The sequence below is a fragment of the Rhinatrema bivittatum genome, chromosome 5 (assembly GCF_901001135.1).
Source record: "Rhinatrema bivittatum chromosome 5, aRhiBiv1.1, whole genome shotgun sequence".
Classification (NCBI taxonomy): domain Eukaryota; kingdom Metazoa; phylum Chordata; class Amphibia; order Gymnophiona; family Rhinatrematidae; genus Rhinatrema; species Rhinatrema bivittatum.
The window spans coordinates 238,730,794-238,756,553 of NC_042619.1; the positions used below are offsets into that span (position 1 = coordinate 238,730,794).

A 25,760-nucleotide genomic window follows, 5' to 3' on the forward strand; every position below is an offset into this window, starting at 1 on the left:
CCTCCACCTACCAGCAGAGGTATGTTCTCAGCTTCAGTGGTGGCTACAGGAAGACCACCTAAGCAAAGAAGTAAGCCTATCCCCACCGAAATGGATCGTGCTCACCATGGATGCGAGCCCTTGAGAGTGGGGAGCCCACTGTCAGGAACTGACGGCCCAGGGACAATGAAGCAAGGAAGAGGCGGGATGGAATATAAACCACCTGGAAGCTTGAGCAGCCAGACTAGCGTGCCTGCAATTCAGCCACAGACTCCGAGGTAAAGTGATTCGAGTAATGTCGGACAACGCTACAACAGTTGCCTACATCAACCGCCAGGAAGGAACCAAGAGCCAGCAAGTGTCTCTGGAGATAGACCCTCTCATGGCATGGGCGGAGATAAACCTACAAGGGATCTCAGCCTCCCACACTGCAGGAAAAGACAATGTCTCAGCAGACTTCCTCAGCAGAGACAGCCTGGACCCGGGGGACTGGACGCTGTTGGCCACAGCCTTCCAACTGATAGTAAATCGCTGGGGGCCTCCCAACCATGGACCTACTGGCCACCTCTCTCAGCGCCCAAGTCCCCAGGTTCTCCAGCCGCAGACAAGAGCCACACTCCCAAGGGATCGACGCTCTCATCCAGACTTGGCCAGAGGAAGAATTATTGTATGCCTTCCCCCCATGGCCTCTACTGGGCAAGTTCATCTGCAAGATAGAACACCTCAGGGGACTAGTTCTACTAGGGGCCCCAGATTGGCCAAGACACCCATGATACGCAGACATGCAAAGACTCCTTGCGGGGAGCCCTCTGTGCCTACCTCCACATAGAGACCTTCTCCAACAAGGCCCGATTCTTCACGAAGATCCTTCTCGATTCTCTCTTACGGTCTGGCCCTTGAGAGGACTCACATGAAGAAGCGCGATTACTCGAAGGCCGTGATTGACACCCTGCTCCACGTGCACAAGTTCTTAACATCTCTGGCGAATATTCGAAGCCTGGTGCGAGGACCGCGGGATACTCCCACGGATGGGCAAGATCCCCATGATTCTGGAGTTCCTACAGGACTGTATGAAGAAGGGGTTGTCACTCAACTCCTTCAAGGTCCAAATAGCCGCCCTCTCTTGCTTCAGAGCCGAAGTGAACAGTATCAGTCTATCAGCTCATGCGGATTTAACTTGTTTCCTAAAAGGGGTTAAACAACTTCGGCCACCCCTAAAGTGGCCGGTGCCCCTATGGAACCTCAATCTGGTATTAGACTTCCTAGTGGGGGCTTCCTTCAGACCAACGCACGGTCTGTCACTACACCTCTTAACATTGAAGACTGTATTCCTGGTGGCAATATATTCAGCTTGTCGCATCTCCGAACTACAGGCACTATCCTGTCGGAACCGTTCCTGAGAACCATACAGCTGCGCACCGTCCCCTCCTTCCTACCGAAAGTGGTTTCTGAGTTTCATTTCAACCAAGCCATCTCCCTAGCATCTCCGGATGAACATATGGACTCTGAAGACTCATGCCTTCTTAGCCATCTAAATGTCGGCAGACTCCTGGTGCGATACCTGGAAAGATCGGAACTGGTGCGCAAAACGGATCGCTTGTTCGTTCTTCACAGCAGGAAGAAGCAAGGATAAGCGGCCTTGCGGGCAACCATAGCCCACTGGATCAATGAAGAAATCAAGGCAGCCTAGATAGAGGCAGGAAAACCTTTACCACTGCAGGTTAAGGCTCATTCTACTAGGACCCAAGCAATATCTTGGGCAGAAACCAAGATGCTATCGCCTACCGAGATCTGTTGGGGGGACGACATGGTCCTCCCTACACATCTTCTCCAGGTTCTACTGCCTGGATGTTCAGGCCCGAGAAGATGCAGCCTTCACAAGGGCAGTACTAAGTGGGCCACAGCCAGCCTCCCGCCCTGTCTGGGAGTAGCTTTTGTACATCCCACTGGTCCTGAGTCCATCTGGCTACACGCTAGGAAATGGAGAAATTACTTACCTGATAATTTCGTTTTCCTTAGTGTAGACAGATGGACTCAGCATCCCGCCCACGGCTGCCCCAGAGAAAGAGGACCTAGGAAAGTGAACCTCGAGACTAAGCAAATATGGGTAAGCCGTTGCCTACCCCTAGTTCAAGACACCCACAGTTGTCCGGTGTCTGCGTTAATTGGTGGAGTGCACTGGTGGTCTCCAGTTTTTTTTAAATCAGTTGAATCAGTTCAATCAAGTTTAATACATTTTAATGAATTTAATTAAGGAAAGATATATCCACAATGGCTTTTCGAAGAGAACACTGAAGAGCTAAGGTTACTGCAGGGGTATATCTAGGGTGACATCAGCTTTGAAATCTGACTCCATCTCCCATCTGCTAGCAGAAGAGCACATAACCCACTGGTCCTGAGTCCATCTGTCTACACTGAGGAAAACAAAATTATCAGGTAAGTAATTTCTCCAATTAACAAAGAATATTCAAACCATACTATACCAAGCCAAGTCTCAGATAGTGTTTTTCTTCACTTCTGGCAATATACAGCTGTTAAGCCATGGCAGTCCTTGCTCTTGCTGTTCAATCACAAATGTTTTTTCCTTTATTGGGTAAGTAGGAGTAGAGAACTCTTCTATCTCTTACCAGCCTGATGCAGGAGCTTTGCAAATGAACCAGGACTACTTGTTTGTGTTTTCAAACAAATGTCATGATGGAAAAAGTTAATTTACCAACATGAAATAAAGGTCCTTATCCATCTCCAGGAAATTATGCTACTAGTAGTATACCTGTATAGCACTCCCTACTATTCATGGAATAGTGTAATTAGTAGGTTTTTAACCATGGGCTGGTGACAGATACAAAAAAAAAAAAAGCACAACGGGCAGGTAACAAAATCTACATACAAAATACAGTATAAAAAGTTCTTTTAAATAACTTGATGAGAAACATACAAGACAAATCAGCAGTTTCAGAACCACCATAACAGGAGCATTGACATGAAATTGACTTAAGAAATTTGTAATAATACTTTAGGTACTGTAATGATATTGAGTGTTATCACAAAAAAAATGTACACTATGAAAGACAAAAAAGGGGGTTGAATAAGTACAAGTTTGAAACTTGTGAGCCCAGCGCCAATAGTCAAGGCTTCAATCCTGTGAAAGGAAATCTTGGAGATGTTTACAGGGAGCAGAAAATTGGGGGTTTATTCACAATTTATTTTACAAAAGAAAAAGCCATCATTTTTTGGCTCAAAAAAGTCTCTGCAAAGATTGCTTGCAAAGGTAGCATCTAGCTGTCTGAGGCACTCATAAAGCTAGTGGCATTAGCTATGTTGTCCCGTGGTACTAGGCCCATTGCCTGAAGTGCCACTGTTGCTGTTGTGGCTCTGGCAAGTTTCTTGTTTGGGCTTGCAAGGCTTGGCTGGTATTCACTTCCATTCACCATTACCTAGACCAGAAAACAAACATTACATTAACCACAACAGTGTAAAGGTAATATCTTTTATTCTACGATGGGAAGAGGGCTGCTGCATCATTACGGTCAGTACTATGCCATATTAGCAGCTAGCTCCCACAGAGGCTTATACTTACAGGGTGACAAAAGCAGCTAATGCTTTTATCCTAGCCTGTTATATTTTAACATGCATTGAACCCTCGAATGTGAAGTTACTTATAAAGAGACCATACTTGGTTATTTGTCCAAATCTATTATCTCAGGAGCAGTCAAGTAGGGTTAGCTGTTTACTCAAATTATGGACCTTTTCTCTTATCTCTCAGTCCTTCACCTCCCTTTACCCAGCTGCTTTTGGGATATAACAATGCCATGATGTTCTTCCTTTTGGAAGTTTTCAAGCAAACCCAATGCCTTTATGTATTGTACATCCAGGACATCCCCTTTTAGTGTGGCTATGCAAATGTCTCTGAAATATTAAATGGTGGCGTGATCCTGTTTATTATAGAAACTAAATCAAATTTTAAAAAAACAAAAAAATATCCCTGTATAGTTGACAAAGGCAGTTTTATAAAATTTATCAAAAATGAGATCAGGCCTTACCTTAAATAGGAAATGTCTACGATGATCAGGACCTCTGTCATGTACCAACACAAACTCAGGGGGTGACCATTTCCTTTTATTACATATCTCCATCAGTGCAGAAATTGGGTGTTTGCCTTCATTAAGATAAAAAGCATTCAATCTCTTAATTTAGTGCCTTGTCAATTAGCAATAAATAAACACAGACAGATCCATATATCTAATGTTCCTAAAGAGGGCTCACCTGATAGATCTTTCATTACTGTCAAATTTCCAGATTTCTTTTGGGTCTTTTCCCCTTCTGCAACCAAACCTGAAGAGCACATTGAGAATATTTAAAGCTGGGCCTTCTAGCACTTCGCTCCTGTGATTACTTACATTTAACTAACAAACTGAAAAAACAGAAATTTTAGATTACACTTGATACCGACAAGATGTATCTGAATGATACCAAACAAATGAAAAATTTTTTTTTGTTTTAGGAAAACTACTGTACATTAAAACTCATGGTTTTGACTTAAAACACATTTCAAATCTATGTTTAGCTATAAAATAGTAACATTTTCCTTAAAAAAAAAAAAAAAAAAAAAAAAAAAAAAGTTTAAATGTGCCACTCTATTCTAGGTTAGGCTGGAAAATCCATGACCTAGGTAGCAAGACCCTTTATCTTATTCTCTAGAGAATTTTTCTTATGCCCATTATTAGTGTCACTATACTTGCCTTTTCTATCTCTCTTAAAATCAATCAGTATGGGCTCCACAGTCCCTTCATTGTTTCTGCCCAGGCCTTCGCCTTCCTTCCAGCCCATTTTTCTCATTAGTTGGGCTCCCATTCCTCCAGTTACAGGAGCTGCTTTTAGAAATTGATCCTGTGCAGAAAAGAGAGAGAGGGAAGAATCCATTCCTGACATTAGGGCAGTGTTGAATTGACAACCAAACAAAATGGCTGCTCCTTATCCTAGCCGTTATTCTTTTAATATGTTCACGTTTGCTTTCTATATGATATTCTATATGTTAAATCTATAAGATCACCTAAAATCTTTTGGGGGTTTTTTTTTTAACTAACAATATAAATTTGGAGTATATACAGATACTGAAATAGGACTGGACTTTTTTTTTTTTTTTAATAATACACTAGTCTGGCATCAGCTGCTCGTATTAATTTGAAATAGAAATAAGGCAAATTTGAAATGTATAAAAATACACTCTGGTTCAGCTGGCCAATTAAAGGGATTTTTTTTTATTCTTTAGATGTGCGGTTTCTGCAAACCATGGAGAACAAGTGACACATAGTAACCTGATATCAAATGGCTGTTTCAAACAAAATGTGCTCAAATGTTACAGAACCACACAGCAACTTATCAAACATACATTACGGTGTAAAAGAAAAAAAAGAAAAAAAAACTCCTTAAAATTTTTACGTACCTAGGCCTCTGTGGCTGCAGTGTTGGCTGGCACTGACCGCGGCAAGGAGACAGCTACAAGGATTTGACCCTGCAACAAGTTTCCATATAGAGGGGTGAAAGTTCACAGGTTATTCTGTGAACTATCACCTCTTCTACCCACACCTGCTGACCCAAGTAGTTTAAGTGAGGTCTGTCACAGCTTAGAAACAAACTGGCATCCTAAAACTGTACATCTCTGCACAATGCCACAGCCTTGCAAGTAAGCTCCTGTAGGAAAACACAGCATGACACAGCACAATGCCTAACATCATTAACAGCACACCATCACACTTGTATGTAGTACCTGAGGCACTGAATGCTGTCCTGGATATGGGATGCTTTCCTTCTTTATAGTCACTCTTAACAGTGGGTTTATAAACTTAAGACAAAGCCTAATCCCCACATTCTAGGGGTTAAATGAGTGTTTAGAAATAACATACACTTTGCAGCAATACTTCAAATACATATATTTAGTTGTGTATAGTACAATAGTTAGCAGCACAGACTGCACACATGTTATATGCTCTGTGTGACATGAAGGTGCTCCTAGCGAGGAATATGGCTGGGATGGAGGGAGCCTCTAACTTTCCTGTCCGTAGGTTTCTTATTGGGGTAGGCCATGCACTTTGTGTGTACAGAAAAAAAAAGTTAGTCCATTCTAGATACCAGCATCCTTGGTCTATCCACCTAAAGCAGCTTTTACTTACTTCTGGCTTCCTCCTTCCCTTTCTTTTCCAGGCACCTCTCATAAGAAAAGGGCAACCATGCAGAGAAAGTACAAACCCCAGCCAAAGTCCCCCAGGCTTCCGATGCCTCTTTTGTACCTGCTTTGCAAGGATAGAATTTTTTTAAAACATCAAGATGTGTTTCATTATCTCCAACATGTAGTCAGTTCACAAACGATAGACCAATTTCTTGGGCCTTCCGTGTTCCACTTAGCAAGTCTTGGGAAAAGATAAAAATGTTGTATTAAGTACCAATACAAGGTCAATTTTACATCTCACTATTTGCTCTACGAGGAAGAAACATTTTCTGTGCATCGTATCTTTCCCTATATTCTAACAATTTTTTTTTAAGCATTCAGTGAACTTGGCACACTATACACACCAAACACTGGTGAGTGTCTGGCCAGACTGGAATAATGAATTAATAGGACTAGGAAAAGGTGGAGTCCCATTCAAATACTGAAGTAGTGCTAGAGGTATTTTCCAGGAGAACAGGAAAGCAGAGACAGACCTGTTGTCCTAGGTACAAATACATAGAAAAACAGAAATAAGATTACTTTTTCTTTTTTGGGGGAGAGGGGGAATATTTTCTTTTGCTTTTTTTTTCTGCAATACACTGTAAAAATTTGACAAAGTTTGTGAAAGAACTATTACAGGAAATTGAGCCTTGGATACCTAGGGGATAATATTCAGCTACTGGCTGCACTACCAAGTTAGCTAACTAACAGGATATTCAGTGGTGCAGTCGCACCACTGAATATACCTGACTTTTTAAAATTGCCGGATAAGTTTATCCTGCTAACTTTAGGACTACGCTGTGGCATGATCAGAGTTAACTAGATAAGTTATCCGGCTAACTTAACTCTTTCCTGGAACACTCCTACATAATCAGGCTAAATTTTAGACAGATAAGTTGGGGCGGGGGAATATTCAAAGCAGGCATTTGGCCAGACCACGCACAAGCTATCTGTCTAAAAGCTGTTGAATATTGAACTCCTAATTTACCTTCCTCACCATAGTTTGAAGTCTGGTCTCTCACATGAAAAACACATTACTTACTGTATAGTGGCAGGATTCAGATCATTTCAGCTATACAAATGAATTTAATGTACATTAGCAGTATGATGTAGTGACTGAAGTAAATACTATGGATCCATTCCCCTCTCCTCCCCCAGTCACCCAAAGAAAGTGACATATCCTCAGAATCAGACTGGGAGTTCTTTGGGAAAGGAACATGTTAATCTTATTTTGCACAGGTCAGTTTGCACTGATGGTCTGACAATTATTATCCAACTGTGCTAGGAAAGTGTCAATGAAACTGTGTTATATTGATTCTCTAGCAGCGCCCAGAAAACATGCAAGGTGCAAGTTTTTAAGACACTGTCCACTACCCCCTCCTTGAGGGAGGCAGCCACACATCTTAGGACTCCTGCAATAGCACTGCATGCAGAAAGGCAGGGTAAGAACACTTTAGCTTCAGAATCTTATCTGAATTACAAAGGAATGGATTACAGCTTAGCATTTGTGAACTGATTACATGCAGGAAGATAAAGTGAAACAGGAACCATGTCCGAGGAAAATAATACTAAGACATATTTGCAATGGGATAACACAACACCTATAATTTAGTTAATCCGAGTAAGAAGTTTGTCTGAACAGCAGATCAGAACCATGTCCTCACAAGCAGAGGCAGACAAGCTCTCTACATATGTGAAACTTGTAATGCTCATTAACAGGAGGTAAGCTTTAACTCTTCCACTTAATATGCAGGTACTAAACATCTGAGGGCAGGGATTCCATTGTCTATTTCATCTGTATGCTTAATGCTAATCAGGTGCTGACTAAAACAACTTTTTAGATTTTACATTTTATTTGGACCCATATGTTCTTTTTCTGCTCTTTTGGGTTTCCACTTCAATTGGAACCAGAGCTTGGATCTGGCATAATTAGCCCCCATTCACAACTATTTTATATCCCTTTCCACTTTCCTTTAATCCAAGCGTTGCAGTGACAGTCCTCAGCTGGGAGCCATAGACCAGCACTCCTGGAATCCTATAATCTGGCCAGTAGATGTTGTGTCACAATACTTATGACTGCTTCTGCTTTAGGGCTTTGAATGCCACTTCTGCAGCAGCCCTAGGCAAGCTAGGAATTGAGCCCAGATCCTTCTGTGCAACAGTGCACACAACTACCCCAGAGCCACGAGGCTGGCCCCCTTGCATTTTCCTAAACTCAATACAGTCTGCATTTGATTTTATGGACCAGTAAGGTCCATAGCAAATTTATGAAACATGCAAATTCTCACATTTGCAACACATTCCACCTCCAGACTGCGATATCTCACTCAGTCCTGATCCCTCTAAATACCACAAGGTACCTGATTTAAAATGAATGTGTACATCTGGACTCAGGAATGTGGAGCTGAATGATGCCCAAGACAGGACTGGGAACTTCCTACTTCACACAGTGCAACATGGATGTGACCTTAGAATTCTAACTATACAGTTTTGTAAATTAAAAAACAATTTAATCCCACCCTTGTCTATGGTAGACTTGTCCAGCTAAGCAAGGCCTTCTTTATTTTGCAATATAATATGAAACATTAGTGCTGGCCAATTGGCAGTCAGATCCAAAGTAGAAGCCTGCTGAATCTTATCTTGAATACAGAAATGTTTTTAAAAATTAAATGTTAAAAACTAATAATTTTTTTGCTGAGTCCACCTGTTTTAATAGTAACAGTGCCCTTCACAGCAGGCATCACCAGCTTGGAACAGGTAACTATCAACATGGGTAGCAATTTCATGATAATGCCTGCAGTGAGCCAACTGCACGCTATGACTTAGTGAAAATATATACCATACTTTCTTCTACAATATACATTTGGGCTGCTAATTATAGCTATCCTCTTTTGTGATGAAAACTGGTTTTGCAGCCAATTTTCTGACATTCACATCGCTTGGATCATATGGATGGTACCAAGTTATAACATGCTCAAAGCTTAACTACACATTTGATGCATGAACTCATTCATAACGTGTAAGATTTGTATTTTCCCTTGCACATTTAGCTGGCTAGTAAAGTTTATACTAATTAATGAAGCACTCAGACACACACAGTCACATCTGGCTGATTGTGGTCTACCTTTCTAATCCAAGCTTGAGGACCGCTGTTGGTCAGCTCCTCTGAAGACAGAACCTGTGCACCAGTGCTTCCTGTGAACTGCCCTGGCAGGGAGCTGGACTGGGCCCAGGCATCAATCTAAAAGGCAAAGCAAAAGGCATTAACACATACAGCTATTACAAAAAAAAATTACCAATATTTTGTTTGTTTAAAATGGTTTCCTAGGTTAATGTTTTGAAAATAATTCAGTAGCTCATGTGGGGAAATACTGCAAGGAACAAAATGTTTTTTTTAATTCTACAATGGGCATTATCTACACTGTAATTGGAGGCTCTATCAGAGTGAAGTTAGGTTAGAAAAAGTACCTGCAGAGAAAGCTGCTGTAAATCTCTGTGGGTTCTTTTTGCTGGTCAATGATCAAAGCAAAACTACACATGGTGCAAACTCCATGGGTAAAAAGTGCCTGCAGAGTTTGCAAACAGTTTGATTATTGCCCCCTTGTAAGACAGTGCATATTAGGACCCCCTTTAAAGACCAGGACGAGGCATTTAGCTGGATCCACCTTAAGGCACAGCTCAGAAGGGAGCTAATGCTGTAACTTTTGATTTAGAACTTAGGCAAGTAGACCATCTATCTGTTTCTGTTATTCTGTAAATAATAAAGCGGATTCTGTGGAGAAAAGGCCAAAATCCAGACTATTCTGTCCTCCAGCACCCTTATAAAGCCAAAGACTGCTTGCATGTTATCACATATTAGCAACCATCTATCACAAAAAACCCACAATTATACTTGGAGATTTCAATCTCTACACTGACAAATCACCCCATCACACTCCACGCAAACACTACTAAATGCACTTACAGCCCTCAATTTCACACAACTCATACACCACCCAACACACAAAGCAGGCCAAACACTAGACTTGATATTTACCAACGATAAATTCCGATCAAACCCCACTGTATCAAACACACCAGTTCCATGGTCCGACCATCATCTTATAAAATGCCATACTCTTGTGGAAGCTAGCAACAATCCAGAAATAAACACCCCATACTCAATCAAATACAGACCTGTATTTCCCTTGAACCCCTACAACAATAACTTGGAACGCAATTAAAGAACCTCGACTTAACTAACATCAACAATGCCACACACTCTTGGCATAGAATAACCACAGAAGTTGCCAACAACATTAACCCAGAAAGAACCAGACTGATAAGGAACAAAAGGAAAACAGAGAACCCGTGGTTCAATAAACATTTAAGAGACACCAAATCAACCCTAAGAAAAAAAGAAAAAGAATAGTGCAGAAACAAATGCCCACTAACACTAGCCAGATACCAAACCTACTTGGCATACTATAAAAACACAATAACCAAAACTAAACAGGATTACTACAGTAAGAAAATTCAAAATTGCTCAAACAATCCAAAAACTCTATTCAACATTGTAAAAAACCTCACTGCAGAAAACATCAACACAAACAAAAACCTAAGCAATGAACTTGCAAATTTCTTTAAAAACAAAATCAGTAAAATCTCTGAGAACTTAATCAAAACATACAGCTAACCAACACTAACTTATCACCATGGTCATCCTTCGAACCCATATCATCCATGGAGATTGAAAACCTCATTAGAACAATAAATCCAGCAAGTCATGAACTTGATACAATTCCCACCCGTACGCTGAAAGAGATATCTCAAGTCATATCCCCAACAATAACATCAATCATCAAAAAGTCCCTTGAAGATGCAGATCTACCAGACTCTCTCAAAAAGGGAACAATTAAGCCTATCCTAAAAAAAGTGAACCTTGACCCCCACGACCTAAATAACTACCGGCCCATATCTAACTTACCCTTCCTTGCAAAACTAACAGAAAAAGTTGTACTGAAACAACTAGATGAACATCTGGAACTAAACAACATCCTATATCCCACACAACATGGCTTCCGAAGATAACACAGCACCGAAACACTACTCATCAACCTAACAAACACTGTTCTAAAAGGGTTCAACAACGGCCAAAAATACATTCTCATCTTACTAGATCTATCTGCAGCATTTGACATGATTGACCATAAAATCCTAATTCAACGACTAACCGAAATAGGCATAACAGGAAATAATCTAGCATAGTTTTCCTCTTTCCTTCAAAACAGATCATTCCAAGTTGCCATCAACAACTTCCTCTCAGAATCAATCCCTCTTGAAACCAGAGTGCCACAGGGATCCGCTCTGCCACCCTGTTCAACATTTATATCCTACCGCTATGCCAACTACTATCAAATCTCGGCATCACCTATTAGAGATGTGAATTGTGTGCCAGATCGTCTTAACGATCAGATTCGGCTGGGGGGGGGGGGAATCTGATCGTTAAGATATGTGAATTGGAATCGTTTTCGATTCCAATTCACATCGCTAATTTTTTTTTTAGGGAGGCCCGCGCCGCTAAAAAAAAAAAACCCACCCGACCCTTTAAATCGACCCCCCCCCCCACAACCTTTTAAAATTACCTGGTGGTCCAGGGGGGCCTCGGGGAGAGGAGAGATCCAGTGGGGCCTCGGGGAAAGATTTCCCGTTCCCAGGCATCAGCTGTTCTAAAAAAAAAAAAAAATGGCGCCGATGCCCCTTTGCCCTTACCATGTGACAGGGTATCCGTGCCATTGGCCGGCGCCATCTTTAAAGATGGCGCCAGCCATCCAGTGCTCCTACCATGTGACAGGGGCAGGGGCTGATGAGTAAAGATGGCCGGCGCCATCTTTAAAGATGGCGCGGGCCTCCCTAAAAAAAAAAAAGGGTCGGGAGGGTGGGGGAGGCTAAGGGGGGTCGATTTAAAGGGTCGGGTGGGTTGTTCTTTTTTAATCGGGCCATCGGCGCCATTTTAATTAGTGGCAGCCAAAATGGCGCCGATGGCCCGAGAGCGGGAGATCGCGCCGGGACCCCCCCCCCCACTGGACCACCAGGTAACAACATTTTGGGGGGGTTCGGGAGGGTGGGGGAGGGTAAGGAATTGGTTTTAAAGGGTCAGGGTGGGTTTAGGGGTTGTTTTGGTGTGCCGGTTTTCCCGCCCACTCCCAAATAATTCCCGTGCCCTATTTAACGATACAATACAAATGCCCCTGACGATAAATCGGGGGCACTTGTATTGTATCGTGCACTCTAACGATTTAGAATGATTTAAAAATTATTTGACGATAATTTTAATCGTTCAAAAACGATTCACATCCCTATCACCTATTACACGTACGCGGACGACATCCAACTTATCGTCCCTGTAACAAGCACAATAGAGAATGCCCTCAACCTTTCAGCCACATATCTTACCAACATAAAAAATACCTTAAATCAAATGAAACTATGCCTGAACATCGACAAGACCGAATACATTCTGCTCGAAAGAAAAGGCTCAACAATCCCTCCCATGAACACAAGTCTAACCGGCACCACAATAATCAAACTCTGAGAAAACGTGAAAGACCTAGGTATATGGCTCGACCCTGAAATGAACTTCAAGAAACATCAGCTTGAAAGCCAAAGAGGGCTTCTATAAACTCGCAATACTTAAACGACTAAAACCACTTCTAAACCAACCAGAATTCAGAACGATACTGCAATCACTCATTTTCTCATGCTCTGACTACTGCAACTCACTACTCTTAGGACTCCCGAAAACAACCACACGTCCTCTCCAAATTCTTCAGAACGCCACAGCCAGAATTCTCACCGGACACAAAAGATCAGAACACATCACCCCGTTATTAAAAGATCTGCACTGGCTACCCATTGAAAAACACATTGAACACAAAATGCTCACAATAATCCACAAAACCATATATAACAATGAACCCAACTGCCTAAATACATTATTCCAAAAGCATCATCCCCAACGAAACACAAGATCAGCGAACAAAGCCCTACTCGCAATTCCCCCAATCTCCTCAGCAAACCTCACAACAGTCAGAGAAAGAGCGACATCAAAAGCCGGACCATACTTATGGAACTCACTTCCAGAAAACATAAGTCTTCAAAACGACACAAAACTCTTCAAACAACTACTCAAAAGTTGGCTATTCCGACAAGCCTACAAAGACTGTATTGGATAAGCTGTCTGTACTAGATAAAAACAAATGCAAAAGGTTGATAACTGCTTATTTCATAGTTATGCTATTTAGCAGTGCTCCCACGATTGTTATTGTCCTTTGATATTTATACAACTTTAGTCTACAATATTTTAGATTAACTACTATTATTAATGTTTTACTTCTTTATATATTATAGCTGTCATAATTCTTTTACTATATATTATTGTACTTTCCTTGTTAAATGATTGTAAACCGTTGTGAAGGTTCCCAATGATGCAACGGTATAGAAAACCAAATAAACCATATTAGGTGATAAGAGTGGGATGTCTGTTCTATGCACCTGCACAGAGCAGAGACCCAAGCTAGAATAAAAGGAAACAAAATTTGGAGCCTTGTGCTAAAGGACTTCTGCCCTAAGCATTCGCATAGAGCAGAGAACTGTACTAAAAAATGTTTTTTCTCTGAGTTCTGGCTGCAGTAATAGTCCTGGAAGCACATACAACAGGCCAGCTCTGCGCAGAGCGTGAGGGACAGAGTGAATCAGAGCCAGAAGGCTAGGATTTTTTTTTTCCTGTTACAAAAACAGGAGAAAAAAAAAAGTAGAGGATTTTTTTCCTGTGTTCTTGAGCAGGGCAAAAGTCCTCTGGGAGTTGAAAAGCCTTGGCTATAGCAAAGCACCTTCTAAACCAGCATGAAAGCATTACTCCAGACCCTTGTGGAGGAGTAGCAGTGGCTACAAACTGGTTCAGACCCCGAGTGCCCAGCAGCAAGTCCTACAAAAGGATTCAAACAAGTAATAGGCTTCGTTGGAATGGATTACAGAAGCTCTGCAAGCTAGTATAGCCTGAAGTACCTTTCTTAGTCCTATGATATCTAAGACAGGAGCGGATCTAGAAAAGGAGGTGAATGCCAATGATGAGGTAATCGAGGGGAGCAATACTGGAGATGGCAATCAGAGTATGAGAGGATTATTGTGAATGATGAACAAGAAAGGAAAATATGTAACCTAAAGAGTCAGAAGACCCAGAAAGAAAAGACACAGGACTTAGACCCACAGGTGTGCTTTCATTGTGGAGAAAGAAGATACTTCACCAAAGAAGGTCCCGGGACAGAAGAAGCAGCTATATATTTATTTAAAATAATTGTTGCCCTCCATTCCATGGGTGCCAAATTAACAATACCCCATGGTTGTGGATACTTCTTATCCCAGCCTTGGTGCTTTTATGGTCCCGATTGAGCTGGATGGGGGTCCTTGCACAGGCCCTAGTTAATTCTGGGTGTGGGAAAACCCCTGGATTGGGAGGGAGATAGTTAAGCAAGGCTACAGTGATTATGAACCTCCAGTGATTTTATCCTACACTTACAGAGACCAGTGGCAGGGCTCTGTCACATGGGGATGTCAGCTGGATAGGCCAGCTATAAATTGGAAACCCTCCAGCAGCCCTCATATCTAGTTGTCCTGGGACACTATTTCCTGGATTTTGAGATGCTGTGGGCTTACCTTGACATTGCATCAACCAACTATGCAAAAGAGTCCTTACTAGAGATCTCCCCTTGGGGAAGTCCAGAATTTATTGTCGTGGAAAAGGAAAAGGAAAAGGTGACCCTTGAAGGTATTAAATAGCTCTGGAACTCCGATACGCTTTGTGACTTGTATGAGACATTGATCCTTATACAGGCGGTTATTCTTCTAAATACAAGGAGAAAAGCTGAGTGGTTAACTGGCAAGATGCATGCCAGGGACTTCATTGTCTCTACATGGCATGGTAGCATGGAACAGAGCGAACAATATATGAAGGATTCCAAGACAAAGGATGAATCACAGGCACTCCAAGAAACTTTAACTGGTTCCCCAGATAAGATAGGGGATGGTAACACCACTCAAAATTGTTTCCCTTATCTTTGGCTGGAGGCACATAGTAGGAGCAGGACATTTACCTGGGAAGGACCCCTTTTAAAAGATCAGTACCAGGCATTTAGTCTGATCCACCTTAAGGCACAACCCAGAAGGGAATCTTGATCCCAGATTGTTTCCCTAAGCAGGGGAATAAGAGATCAGACCCAGGAGGGAACAGACATGTTTTGGGGAGGAGGAGCAGGCAGCTCCTACTACAAGACTAGCCTAGTGGTTAGAGCGTGCTACAAACCAGGGAAGCTAGGGTTCAAATCCCACTGCTGCTTCTTGTGACCTTGGACAAGTCACTTTATCCTGCAAACTTTTGTGAGCCCTCTGCAGATAAGGAAATACCTACAATACCTAAATATAATCCACTAGCCTCACTGGAGCCCCAATGGAGGGCAGGAGGAAAGGCCGGAGGAAGATTACGCGAGGAAGTGCCCCCCTCCTCCCGCAGTTGAGAGTGCGAAGACGCCATCTCCGACCGGCCAACTTCACCCCACAGCCCGCCCACCACTAAGGGCAGCGAGGATCGGCTGCAACGCCTGAGTTGTGCATGCCCCGGCCCAGCAGCCCTGATGAGGGCAGGAGGAAAGGCCCGAGGGAAATTACGCAAGAAGCACCCCCTCCCCCACAGCTCTACCCCACAGCCCGCCCTCTGTCCACCCACCACCACCAAGGGCAGAGACGACCGGTTGCAACGCAAGAGTTGTGCACACCCTGGCCCCAGCATCAATGGAGCCCCGAAGGGAGCAGGAAGAAAGGCTGGAGAAAGATTACGTAAGGAAGCGCCCCTACCCCTGCAGATGAGAGCGTAAAGATGCCAGTGCCGACTGGCCATCTCCACCCCTCTGCCCCCACCACTACTGCCCCCCCCCCACCACCGAGGGTAGAGAGGACTGGCTGCAAAACCAGAGGTGCTTGTGTGGCAGGCGACAGGCACGAAGGAGCACAACAAAGGAGCTTGCCCCTTTGTGTGCCCTTTTATGCACACCTGAAGCAAGCAAATACTAGATCAAAATCACAGAACATATGGAAAAACATGGTTTAATGGAACAAAGTCAGCATGGCTTTACCCAAGGCAAGTCTTGCCTCACAAATCTGCTTCACTTTTTTGAAGGGGTTAATAAACATGTGGATAAAGGTGAACCTGTAGATGTAGTGTATTTGGATTTTCAGAAGGCATTTGACAAAGTTCCTTATGAGAGGCTTCTAAGAAAAGTAAAAAGTCATGGGATAGGTGGCGATGTCCTTTCGTGGATTACAAACTGGCTAAAAGACAGGAAACAGAGAGTAGGATTAAATGGACAATTTTCTCAATGGAGGCGGGTGGGCAGTGGAGTGCCTCATGGATCTGTACTGGGACCTGTGCTTTTCAATATATTTATAAATGATCTGGAAAGGAATACGACAAGTGAGGTAATCACATTTGTAGATGATACAAAATTATTCAGAGTAGTTAAATCACAAGCAGATTGTAATAAATTGCAAGACCATCTTGTGAGACTGGAAGTTTGGGCATCCAAATGGCAGATGAAATGTAATGTGGACAACTGCAAGGTGATGCATATAGGAAAAAATAATTCATGCTGTAGTTACACGACGTTAGGTTCCATATTAGGAGCTACCACCCAGGAAAGAGATCTAGGCATCATAGTGGATAATACATTGAAATCATTGGTTCAGTATACTGCACAGTCAAAAAAGCAAACAGAATGTTAGGAATTATTAGGAAGGGAATGGTGAATAAAACAATGTCATAATGCCTCTGTATCGCTCCATGATGAGACCGCACTTTGAATACTGTGTATAATTCTGGTTGCCGCATCTCAATTAAAGATATAGTTGTGATGGAGAAGGTACAGAGAAGGGCAACCAAAATGATAAAGGGAATGGAACAGCTCCCCTATGAGGAAAGACTGAAGAGGTTAGGGCTGTTCAGTTTGGAGAAAGATGGCTGAGCAGGGATATGACAGAGGTCTTTAAAATCATGAGAAGTCTAGAATGGGTAAATATGAATCGGTTATTTACTCTTTCAGATAATAGAAGGATTAGGGGGCACTCCATGAAGTTAGCATTGGAGAAATTACTTACCTGATAATTTCGTTTTCCTTAGTGTAGACAGACGGACTGAGAACCAGTGGGTTATGTGCTATTCTGCTAGCAGATGGGAGACAAAGTCAGATTTCAAAGCTGACGTCACCCTAGATATACCCCTGCAGTGACCTCAGCTCCTCAGTATTCTCCTCGAAAAGCCATTGTGAACATATATATTGCTTAAACAACTTGATTAAAACTGATTAAGCTTGATTAACTGATTCAACTGATTTCAAAAATTGGAGACAGACAGTGCACTCAATCAAGTTAACGCCGACACCAGTCTAACTGCGGGTGTCCTGAACAAAGGTAGGCAACGGCTTACCTGTATTTGTTTAATCTCGAGGTTCACTTTCCAAGGTCCTCCTTCTCTGGGGGCAGCCATGGGCGGGATGCTGAATCCATCTGTCTACACTAAGGAAAACAAAATTATCAGGTAAGTAATTTCTCCATTTCCTAGCATGTAGCCAGATGGACTCAAGACCAGTGGGAGGTACAAAAGCTCGGATATGGACATCCAGGCAGTAGAACCTGAAGAAGGTGTGTAGGGAGGACCATGTCGCCGCTCAACAGATCTTGGCAGGTGACAGCAGTTTGGTTTCTGCCCAAGACACTGCCTGGGCCCTAGTAGAATGAGCCTTAACCGTCAGGGGTAAGGGCTTTCCTGTCTCGATTTAGGCTGCCTTGATTACTTCTTTGATCCAGCGAGCTATGGTCGCTCACGAAGCCGCTTCGCCTTGATTATTCCTTCTGTGGAGAACAAGCAAGCGATCTGTTTTGCGCACAGGTTCCGATTGTTCCAGGTAACATACCAGGAGTCTGCCGACATTTAGATGGTGAAGAAGGGGGAGTCTTCAGAGTCCTTATGTTCATCCGGAGATGGCTCGGTTCATATGAAACTCTGAGATCACTTTCGGTAGGAAGGAGGGGATGGTGCGAAGCTGTATCGTTCCAGGAGTGAACTTAAGGAACGGGTCCCGACAAGATAGTGCCTGTAGCTTGGAGATGCAACGGGCAGAACATATTGCCACCAGGAATACCATCTTCAATGTTAAGAGGCGTAGTGACAGACTGCGCATTGATCTGAAGGAAGCCCCCTCAATATCAGATTGAGGTTCCATAGGGGAAGAAGGTACAGAGAAGGGCTACCAAAATGATAAGGGGAATGGAACAGCAACCCTACGAGGAAAGACTAAAGAGGTTAGGACTTTTCAGCTTGGAGAAGAGACGGCTGAGGGGGGATATGATAGAGATGTTTAAAATCATGAGAGGTCTAGAACGGGTAGATGTGAATCGGTTATTTACTCTTTCGGATAATAGAAAGACTAGGGGGCACTCCATGAAGTTAGCATGGGGCACATTTAAAACTAATCGGAGAAAGTTCTTTTTTACTCATCGCACAATTAAACTCTGGAATTTGTTGCCAGAGGATATGCTTAGTGCAGTTAGTATAGCTGTGTTTAAAATAGGATTGAATAAGTTCTTGGAGGAAAAGTCCATTACCTGCTATTAAGTTCACATAGAGAATAACCACTGCCATTAGCAATAGTAACATGGCATAGACTTAGTTTTTGGGAACTTGCCAGGTTCTTATGGCCTGGATTGGCCACTATTGGAAACAGGATGCTGGGCTTGATGGACCCTTGGTCTGACCCTGTATGGCATGTTCTTATGTTCTTATTAACCGGCCACTTTAGGGGTGATCGATGTTGCTTAACCCCTTTTAGGAAACGGGCCAAGTCCGGATGAGCTGATAGACTGATTCCGTTCACTTCGTCTCTGAAGCAGAAGAGGGCTGCTACTTGAACCTTGGAGTTGAGCGACAACCCTTTCTTCTTACCGTCCTGTAAAAATTCCGGAATCTTGGCTGTTTGCAGGGATACCCCTCACACCAGGCTTCGAATATTCTCCAGATCCGTATGTATACCAGAGATATTGAGAACATCCAGGCGCAGAGCAGAGTGTCAATCACGGCCTTCGAGTAACTGCGCTTCTTCAGGCGACTCCTCTCAAGGGCCAGACCGTAAAAGAGAAGAGAGACAGATCTTCGTGAAAAATCAGGCCTGCTGGAGGTGGTCCCTTTGTGGAGGTTGGCACAGAAGGCTCCCTGCAAGGAGACTTTGTATGTCTGCGTACCATGGGCGTCTTGGCCAATCTGGGGCCACTAGCAGAACCAGTCCCCTGAGGTGTTCTATCTTGTGGATGAACTTGCCCAGTAGCGGCCATGGGTGGGAAAGCGTATAGTAAGACCTCCTCTGGCCAGGTCTGGACGAGGGTGTCGATCCTTTGGGAGTGCGGCTCTTGTCTGCAGCTGAAGAACCTGGGGACTTGGGCATTGAGAGAGGTGGCCAGAAGGTCCTTGACTGGGAGGCCCCAGCGATTTACTATCAGTTGGAAGGCTCTGGTCAACAGCGTCCATTCCCCCGGGTCCAGGCTCTCTCTGCTGAGGAAGTCTGCTAGACGTTGTCTTTTCCTGTGATGTGGGAGGCCGAGATCCCTTGTAGGTTTATCTCCGCCCATGCCATGAGAGGGTCTATCTCCAGAGACACTTGTTGGCTCTTGGTTCCTCCCTGGCGGTGATGTAGGTAACTGTTGTAGTGTTGTCAGATATTACTCAAATCGCTTTACCTCGGAGTCTGTGGCTGAATCGCAGGCACACTAGTCTGACTGCTCGAGCTTCCAGGCGATTTATGTTCCATCCCACCTCTTCCTTGTTCCATTGTCCCTGGTCCGTCAGTTCCTGACAGTGGGCCCCCCCCCACCCTCGGAGGCTCGCGTCTGTGGTGAGCACGATCCAGTTCGGTGGGGATAGGCTTACTCCTCTGCTTAGGTGGTCTTCCTGTAGCCACCACTGAAGCTGAGAACATACATCTGCTGGTAGTTGGAGGCGAATTGAGTAGTGTTGGGACAGTGGGTTCCAGCGTGACAGTAAGGAGCATTGGAGTAGTCGCATGTGAGCCCTTGCCCATGGAACGACCTCCAGGGTTGATGCCATGAGCCCGAGGACTTGAAGATAGTCCCATACCTTGGGGTGCGTACTGGTCATCAATTGTCATAATTGCTCCATCAGCTTTCTCCTCCTCAGGGGAGGGAGGAAGACCTTGTTCTGTTTGGTATCAAAACAGGCCCCCAGGTACTCTAGAGAATGAGAGGGCTGTAGACTGCTCTTGCCCGTGTTCACGACACAACCGAGTTCCTACAGTAGGTTCTTGACTCTGCTGGTCTCCTGAAGGCTCTCTTCCGAAGACTTCGCCCTGATCAGCCAGATGTCCAAGTAAGGTTGTAACAAGCTTCCTTCCTCAGTGTTGCCGCCACGACCACCATAATTTTGGAGAATGTTCTGGGAGCGGTTGCCAGGCCGAAGGGTAGCGCTCGGAACTAGTAAAGGTGTCCTAGTGCCTCAAAGCATAGAAAACGCTGGTGGTCTTGATGGACTGGGATGTGAAGGTAGGCTTCGGAGAGGTCCAGGGAGGTTAGGAACTCTCCCGGTTGTACTGCCATTATTACGTAGCGGAGAGTCTCCATGCGGAAGTGTAGTATCTGCAGATGACGGTTGACATTCCTGAGGTCCAAGATGGGTCGGAATGAACCCTCTTTCTTGGAAACAATAAAATAGATGGAATTACGCCCTGTATTTTGCTGGGGTGTAGGTACCGGAGTTATAGCTTTCAGGCTGAGTAGTCTTGTCAGAGTAGATTCCACTGCTAGTCTCTTGATGTGGGAGTGGCAGGGTGATATCATAAATTTGTCCCGAGGGGTGCTGCAAAACTCCAGAGAGTAACCTTCTCGTATGATGTTTAGTACCCATTTATCCGACGTAATTTCAACCCATCGTTGGTAGAAGAGGGAAAGTTGCCCCCTTATTTCCTCTTCCTGTGGATGGGTTGGCCCATTCTCATTGGGGAGCTCTGTTCGAGCCTGCCCCTGCACCTGTTCCTCTCTTGGTTTATCAGTTCCAAAAGGACTGGGCTCCTCCGGAGGGACGAGATACCTAGAACAATGAATTCCTGTAGGGTGGAAAGCATTGGGAGCCTCTGCCCCTAGGTTCCTCTGGGAGAAGGATGCTGGAATCTTTTTCCTGTTTTACTGTAGCTGAGGCACTGGAGATTCGCCCCACTTGCTGGCTAATTTTTCTAATTCGCTTCTGAACAGGAGAGATCCCTTAAAGGGCATTCTTTAACACTGTGCTAGTGTGTGGGATAGCGTCCGCATCTGCTAGGTGACCGAGAGATTCTGAGATGCTGAGGTCACTGCAGAGGTATATCTAGGATGACGTCAGCTTTGAAATCTGACTCAGTCTCCCATCTGCTAGCAGAAGAGCACATAACCCACTGGTCCTGAGTCCATCTGGCTACACGCTAGGAAAGTAGCACATTTAAAACTAATCGGAGAAAATTCTTTTTCACTCAATGCACAATTAAACTCTGAAATTTGTTGCCAGGGGATGTGGTTAGTGCAGTAAGTGTAGTTGGGTTTAAAAAAAGTTTGGATAAGTTCTTGGAGGAGAAGTCCATTACCTGCTATTAATTAAGTTGACAAAAAATAGCCACTGCTATTACTAGCATCAGTAGCATGGGATAGACTTAGTTTTTGGGTACTTGCCAGGTATTTGTAGCCTGGATTGGCCACTGTTGGAAACAGGATTTTTGGCTTGATGGATCCTTGGTCTGACCCAGTATGGCAATTTCTTTTGGTCTTATAAAGACCTAGTGCTGTAACTTTTGATTTAGAACTGCTTAGGCAAGTAGACCTTCTACCAGTTTCTGTTATGCTGTAAATAATAAAACTGATTTTGTGGAGAAAGGGCTGGAGTCCAGACTATTCTTTCCTCTGGCATCCTTATAAAGCCAAAGACTGCTCCCACGTTATCACACTTCTATATATAGAGATGTGCATAAAATACACATTGGCATATTTCCTGCTAATGTACTTAATGGTAATGTAACCCATACTAACAATAGTAACCCCTTTGCTAAAATCAACAATAGTTCAGCCCATGTGGATTGAACATGTCCCTGTAGAGAGAGTTTCTGTTTTCTGAGAGTTCACCAGTTGGAGCAAAAGAAGGTAGATGTTCTCTCTGAGCTCTGTCAGCCTAATGCATCTGGCGCCCTGTAGAGCATGTGGGAGCTTACGCCACAAAAGCCTAATTGGATTTTCTTTATTTAGAGATCTTCAATCTGCTATAGTGAGTATTATTCCATGTTGTGAAGTAATCTGTTATTGAGGAATCTCAGTTAAATGAAAACGAAATGCCTGGGGGGTCCAGTAGAACTTAAGCACTAGTGTTATGTAACATCTAACCAGTGCATTAGTTGAAAAGAATTGTTATCTGATTGAATGTCAGCGTATGGGGTTATGTTTGTATGCTGGAGAATAAGATAATTTGGACTAGGACTTTAGTGTTCTGAAATGCAAACCTCTATATGAAATACACTTGACAGTGGGAGGAAGAACATCTAAGATACTGCAGAGGCCCTCACGAACACAGAGGATTGTGCAGGTTACAGTAACAATTATTTCTTCTTTTAAGTAGCTTCCTGACTTTTCCCTTATATAAGCATCTTCCCTTTATTTTGTCTCTGCTCTCACTATTTATGGCTCTAACTTTTATCCTGCTTTGCCCAGTTTCTGCTCTTCCTCTTCATGCTGCTGAGACATTTTGTATGATAGGATTACTTGCAATGCTGCTGCAGCCCTCTCTTTGAACTGAGCTCTGTAACTTAACCTCCAGCCCTAGCAAAGTTCGGAATGACAAACATCGCACAGGGAAAGAACAAGCAGTATGACAAGAGATAAAACAAACCACAGAGCTGAGAAGGCAGGAGAGTGACAACAAAGAACAAAAGCTAATTTGAAAGTTTCAGAATAAGCACCTATGCCCATATTTACCCCCTGAAAGGCCAGAAACAAAAGGAGTACTACAGTGGAAATATTTTTATTGCTAGCTTTAAGCAGAAAACTAAGCTTTAAAAATTCAAACTGGAGGGAAAGAGCACTATTTTATTGGGGGTTTTTTTAGTTGTTAAGGGGAATTTGTTATGATGCTTCACGTTGCTGTTTATCTGCTTGTTTGTATCATTATTGAAAAATCTGAATAAAGAAAGTTTCAAAAAAAAAAAAATTCAAACTGCTCAGCCTTAAAAGTGCAACTTTCAAAAGAAATTAAAACACAAGGCTTCTAGCACATCTGTTTCATTATCACATTATAATGCAGTTATGTGACTGAACCGAGACATGATGGATGGATGAGAGCATGCACAGTGAGAAACCCCTACTGAAACACAAGTAGAGCTTTCAACCACTAGCTAGACGGGATCTGACTCGCTCAAGTACCCTTACCTTGGAAAGTTGAATGAAAAGAAAAAATGTCCTACAGTTAACACCTATCAAAAAAAAAACACACAACCTCTTCAATCTGATTTTGTATCAATAAGCTGACCTGGACTCAGCCAACAAGGGTTTACCATTTCTGGGTGCTGTTTTGTAGAAGGAACTCCCAACACACCTGCTCCTGTGCACGATTTAACAGGCACAAGGCCACCATGTCAAACGGATTTCCTGTGAGCCTCTTCTGAGCTGCAGCTCGCTTGGTCATTGCAGCAGAAATGTCCACAGACTAGAAAGAAAGAGAAAAACCTCATGTCTCGGTTCACAAAGAAAATTCTTCAGGCAGAGACACACTGTACAAGCCCTGAAGTCTGACCACTGCATGTGATCTTGATGTGACCTGAAAAAAAACTATCCATTTACGATTATTTATTTATTTATTTTTATGGGACATGGGGGACAGCTCAAATACAGTGAAATGAAATGCTTGTTCCTGAGGTTTGGAGAGCTAACAGTCAAGAAGGCATCCATGTATTACACAAAGCTACACTCTGTGACCAACCAAAGACCAACACTGCAAACAGCAGTGAGAATGTAGAATTCCTGCTGTCAGCCTCAGGGAGGCGCTGTAGTACTCAACTTATAGATGGAAGCATAGAAGGACAAACAGAGAAACCAGTGGAGACTGGCCATGAGAGCTCTTTGATGAAAAGTCCTGAGAGAGAATGGGAAGGAACAGGAGCATTGGTTCAAACTTTTTTCCCCTCCTTCCCCTAAAGCAAGCAGATTTTCTATACTTGAAATTAAATTATTAAAATCATTTGATTCCTAAAAACAGAGCTTCAAAAGACTAATCTAGCCTAGAATAATTTGATAGTCATTTCGAGGAGTTGAATACAATTTTCTTTGCAAACATGAGGTGAACAGAGACCTAAAAAGGCTTGGTTTTCATATGTACAATGAATATTCATGAGATTTGTATGCAGTGGCTCATTTATGAAAAATGTATATATTTTGGTTATCCTGAAAACCACACGTGTTTGCATTCCTTGAGGACTGGATTTTGAGACCCCTGGTATTTCAAACTCTGTTAAAAGTTAAGCATCAATGACCTTATATCAGTGTTTCCCAAACCTCTCCTGGAGACACACCTAGCCAGTCAGGTTTCAGGATTGCCACAATGAATATGCAAGATATAGATTTGCAAACACTGAGTTTCAAATGTATGCAAATCTAACTCATGCATATTCATTACAAATATACTAAAAACCAGACCCAGTTAGGTGTGCATTTAGAAGAGTGTTGGAAAATACTTCTTTAAATGCCTAAAAAGGGCAATTAACAATAGGAAAAAGTAGTAAAACTACTTCTGCTAATATAAAGACAATTTTGATCATGTAACAGTAAGTACCAGAAGCATACAGATAAAATTTGAGTTCAAAGGACAAATCTCAGAAAGGAAATGCATCAATTATTCTCCATGGACAAGCAGGACTGAATTCAGCAACACAAGTGGGTGACATCATCTGACAGTGATTTCTGAGTGATCTAGAAGTCTTTCTGAGCATGTGTGGGTGTTCCTGTGCTGCTGCCACCCTTACAAGGCTCCTCAATCATTTGTTTTCTGCTGAGGTGTAATGATATTTGCTCTCATTCTTACTGTTCATTGATTTTTCTCTGCATTTTTCTATATTTTTTCCTTCAATTTCTTCTTTATTTTTTAGTTTTTAAATCTCACTTCGTGAGTCTCTTTAAAAGGAAAAATGTAGCGTGATTCTTACTTTTTTTCATTTTATTTTATTTTTTTTTACGTTTCGTATTCTGGAATGTCAGGATAAAAAGCCCTTCAAGCCTTGCACCAAGTGCAAGCATAAGATGTTGACCTTTAACTTGTAAATGCCTGCTTCTGCTGCTTGGGTCTTTCAAATGATGTGAGTAAATGTGCAGCACGTGGACAAATGTCCCCACAGTTTCATTTAGAAATTCCACTTAGCTTTCCTATCAGAGGGAAGGATGAGTTTAGAAAGACCAGCGCCTAGGAAAATAAGGTCACAGTCTT

General features: G+C 43.0%; 1 protein-coding gene across 7 annotated transcripts in view; it reads right to left on the reverse strand.

Moving 5' to 3' along the window:
* Positions 1-2,870: 2,870 nt before the first annotated feature.
* The window catches only part of SON (SON DNA binding protein), a 236,639-nt gene continuing 213,749 nt past the window's right edge, over positions 2,871-25,760 (reverse strand). For 2 of the 7 annotated variants that reach the window (XM_029603546.1, XM_029603545.1), the window contains 6 exons: positions 23,880-23,990; positions 9,309-9,425; positions 4,719-4,866; positions 4,243-4,311; positions 4,020-4,135; positions 2,871-3,413 (listed from right to left, as the gene is read on the reverse strand). In XM_029603546.1, the coding sequence (XP_029459406.1) occupies positions 3,255-3,413; positions 4,020-4,135; positions 4,243-4,311; positions 4,719-4,866; positions 9,309-9,425; positions 23,880-23,990 (720 nt within the window). In that variant the 3' untranslated portion in view covers positions 2,871-3,254. Of the gene's footprint in view, positions 3,414-4,019; positions 4,136-4,242; positions 4,312-4,718; positions 4,867-5,065; positions 9,426-23,879; positions 23,991-25,760 lie in introns of those variants that run through there. The other 5 variants (XR_003857026.1, XR_003857027.1, XR_003857024.1 and 2 more) reach the window with 5 other exon arrangements.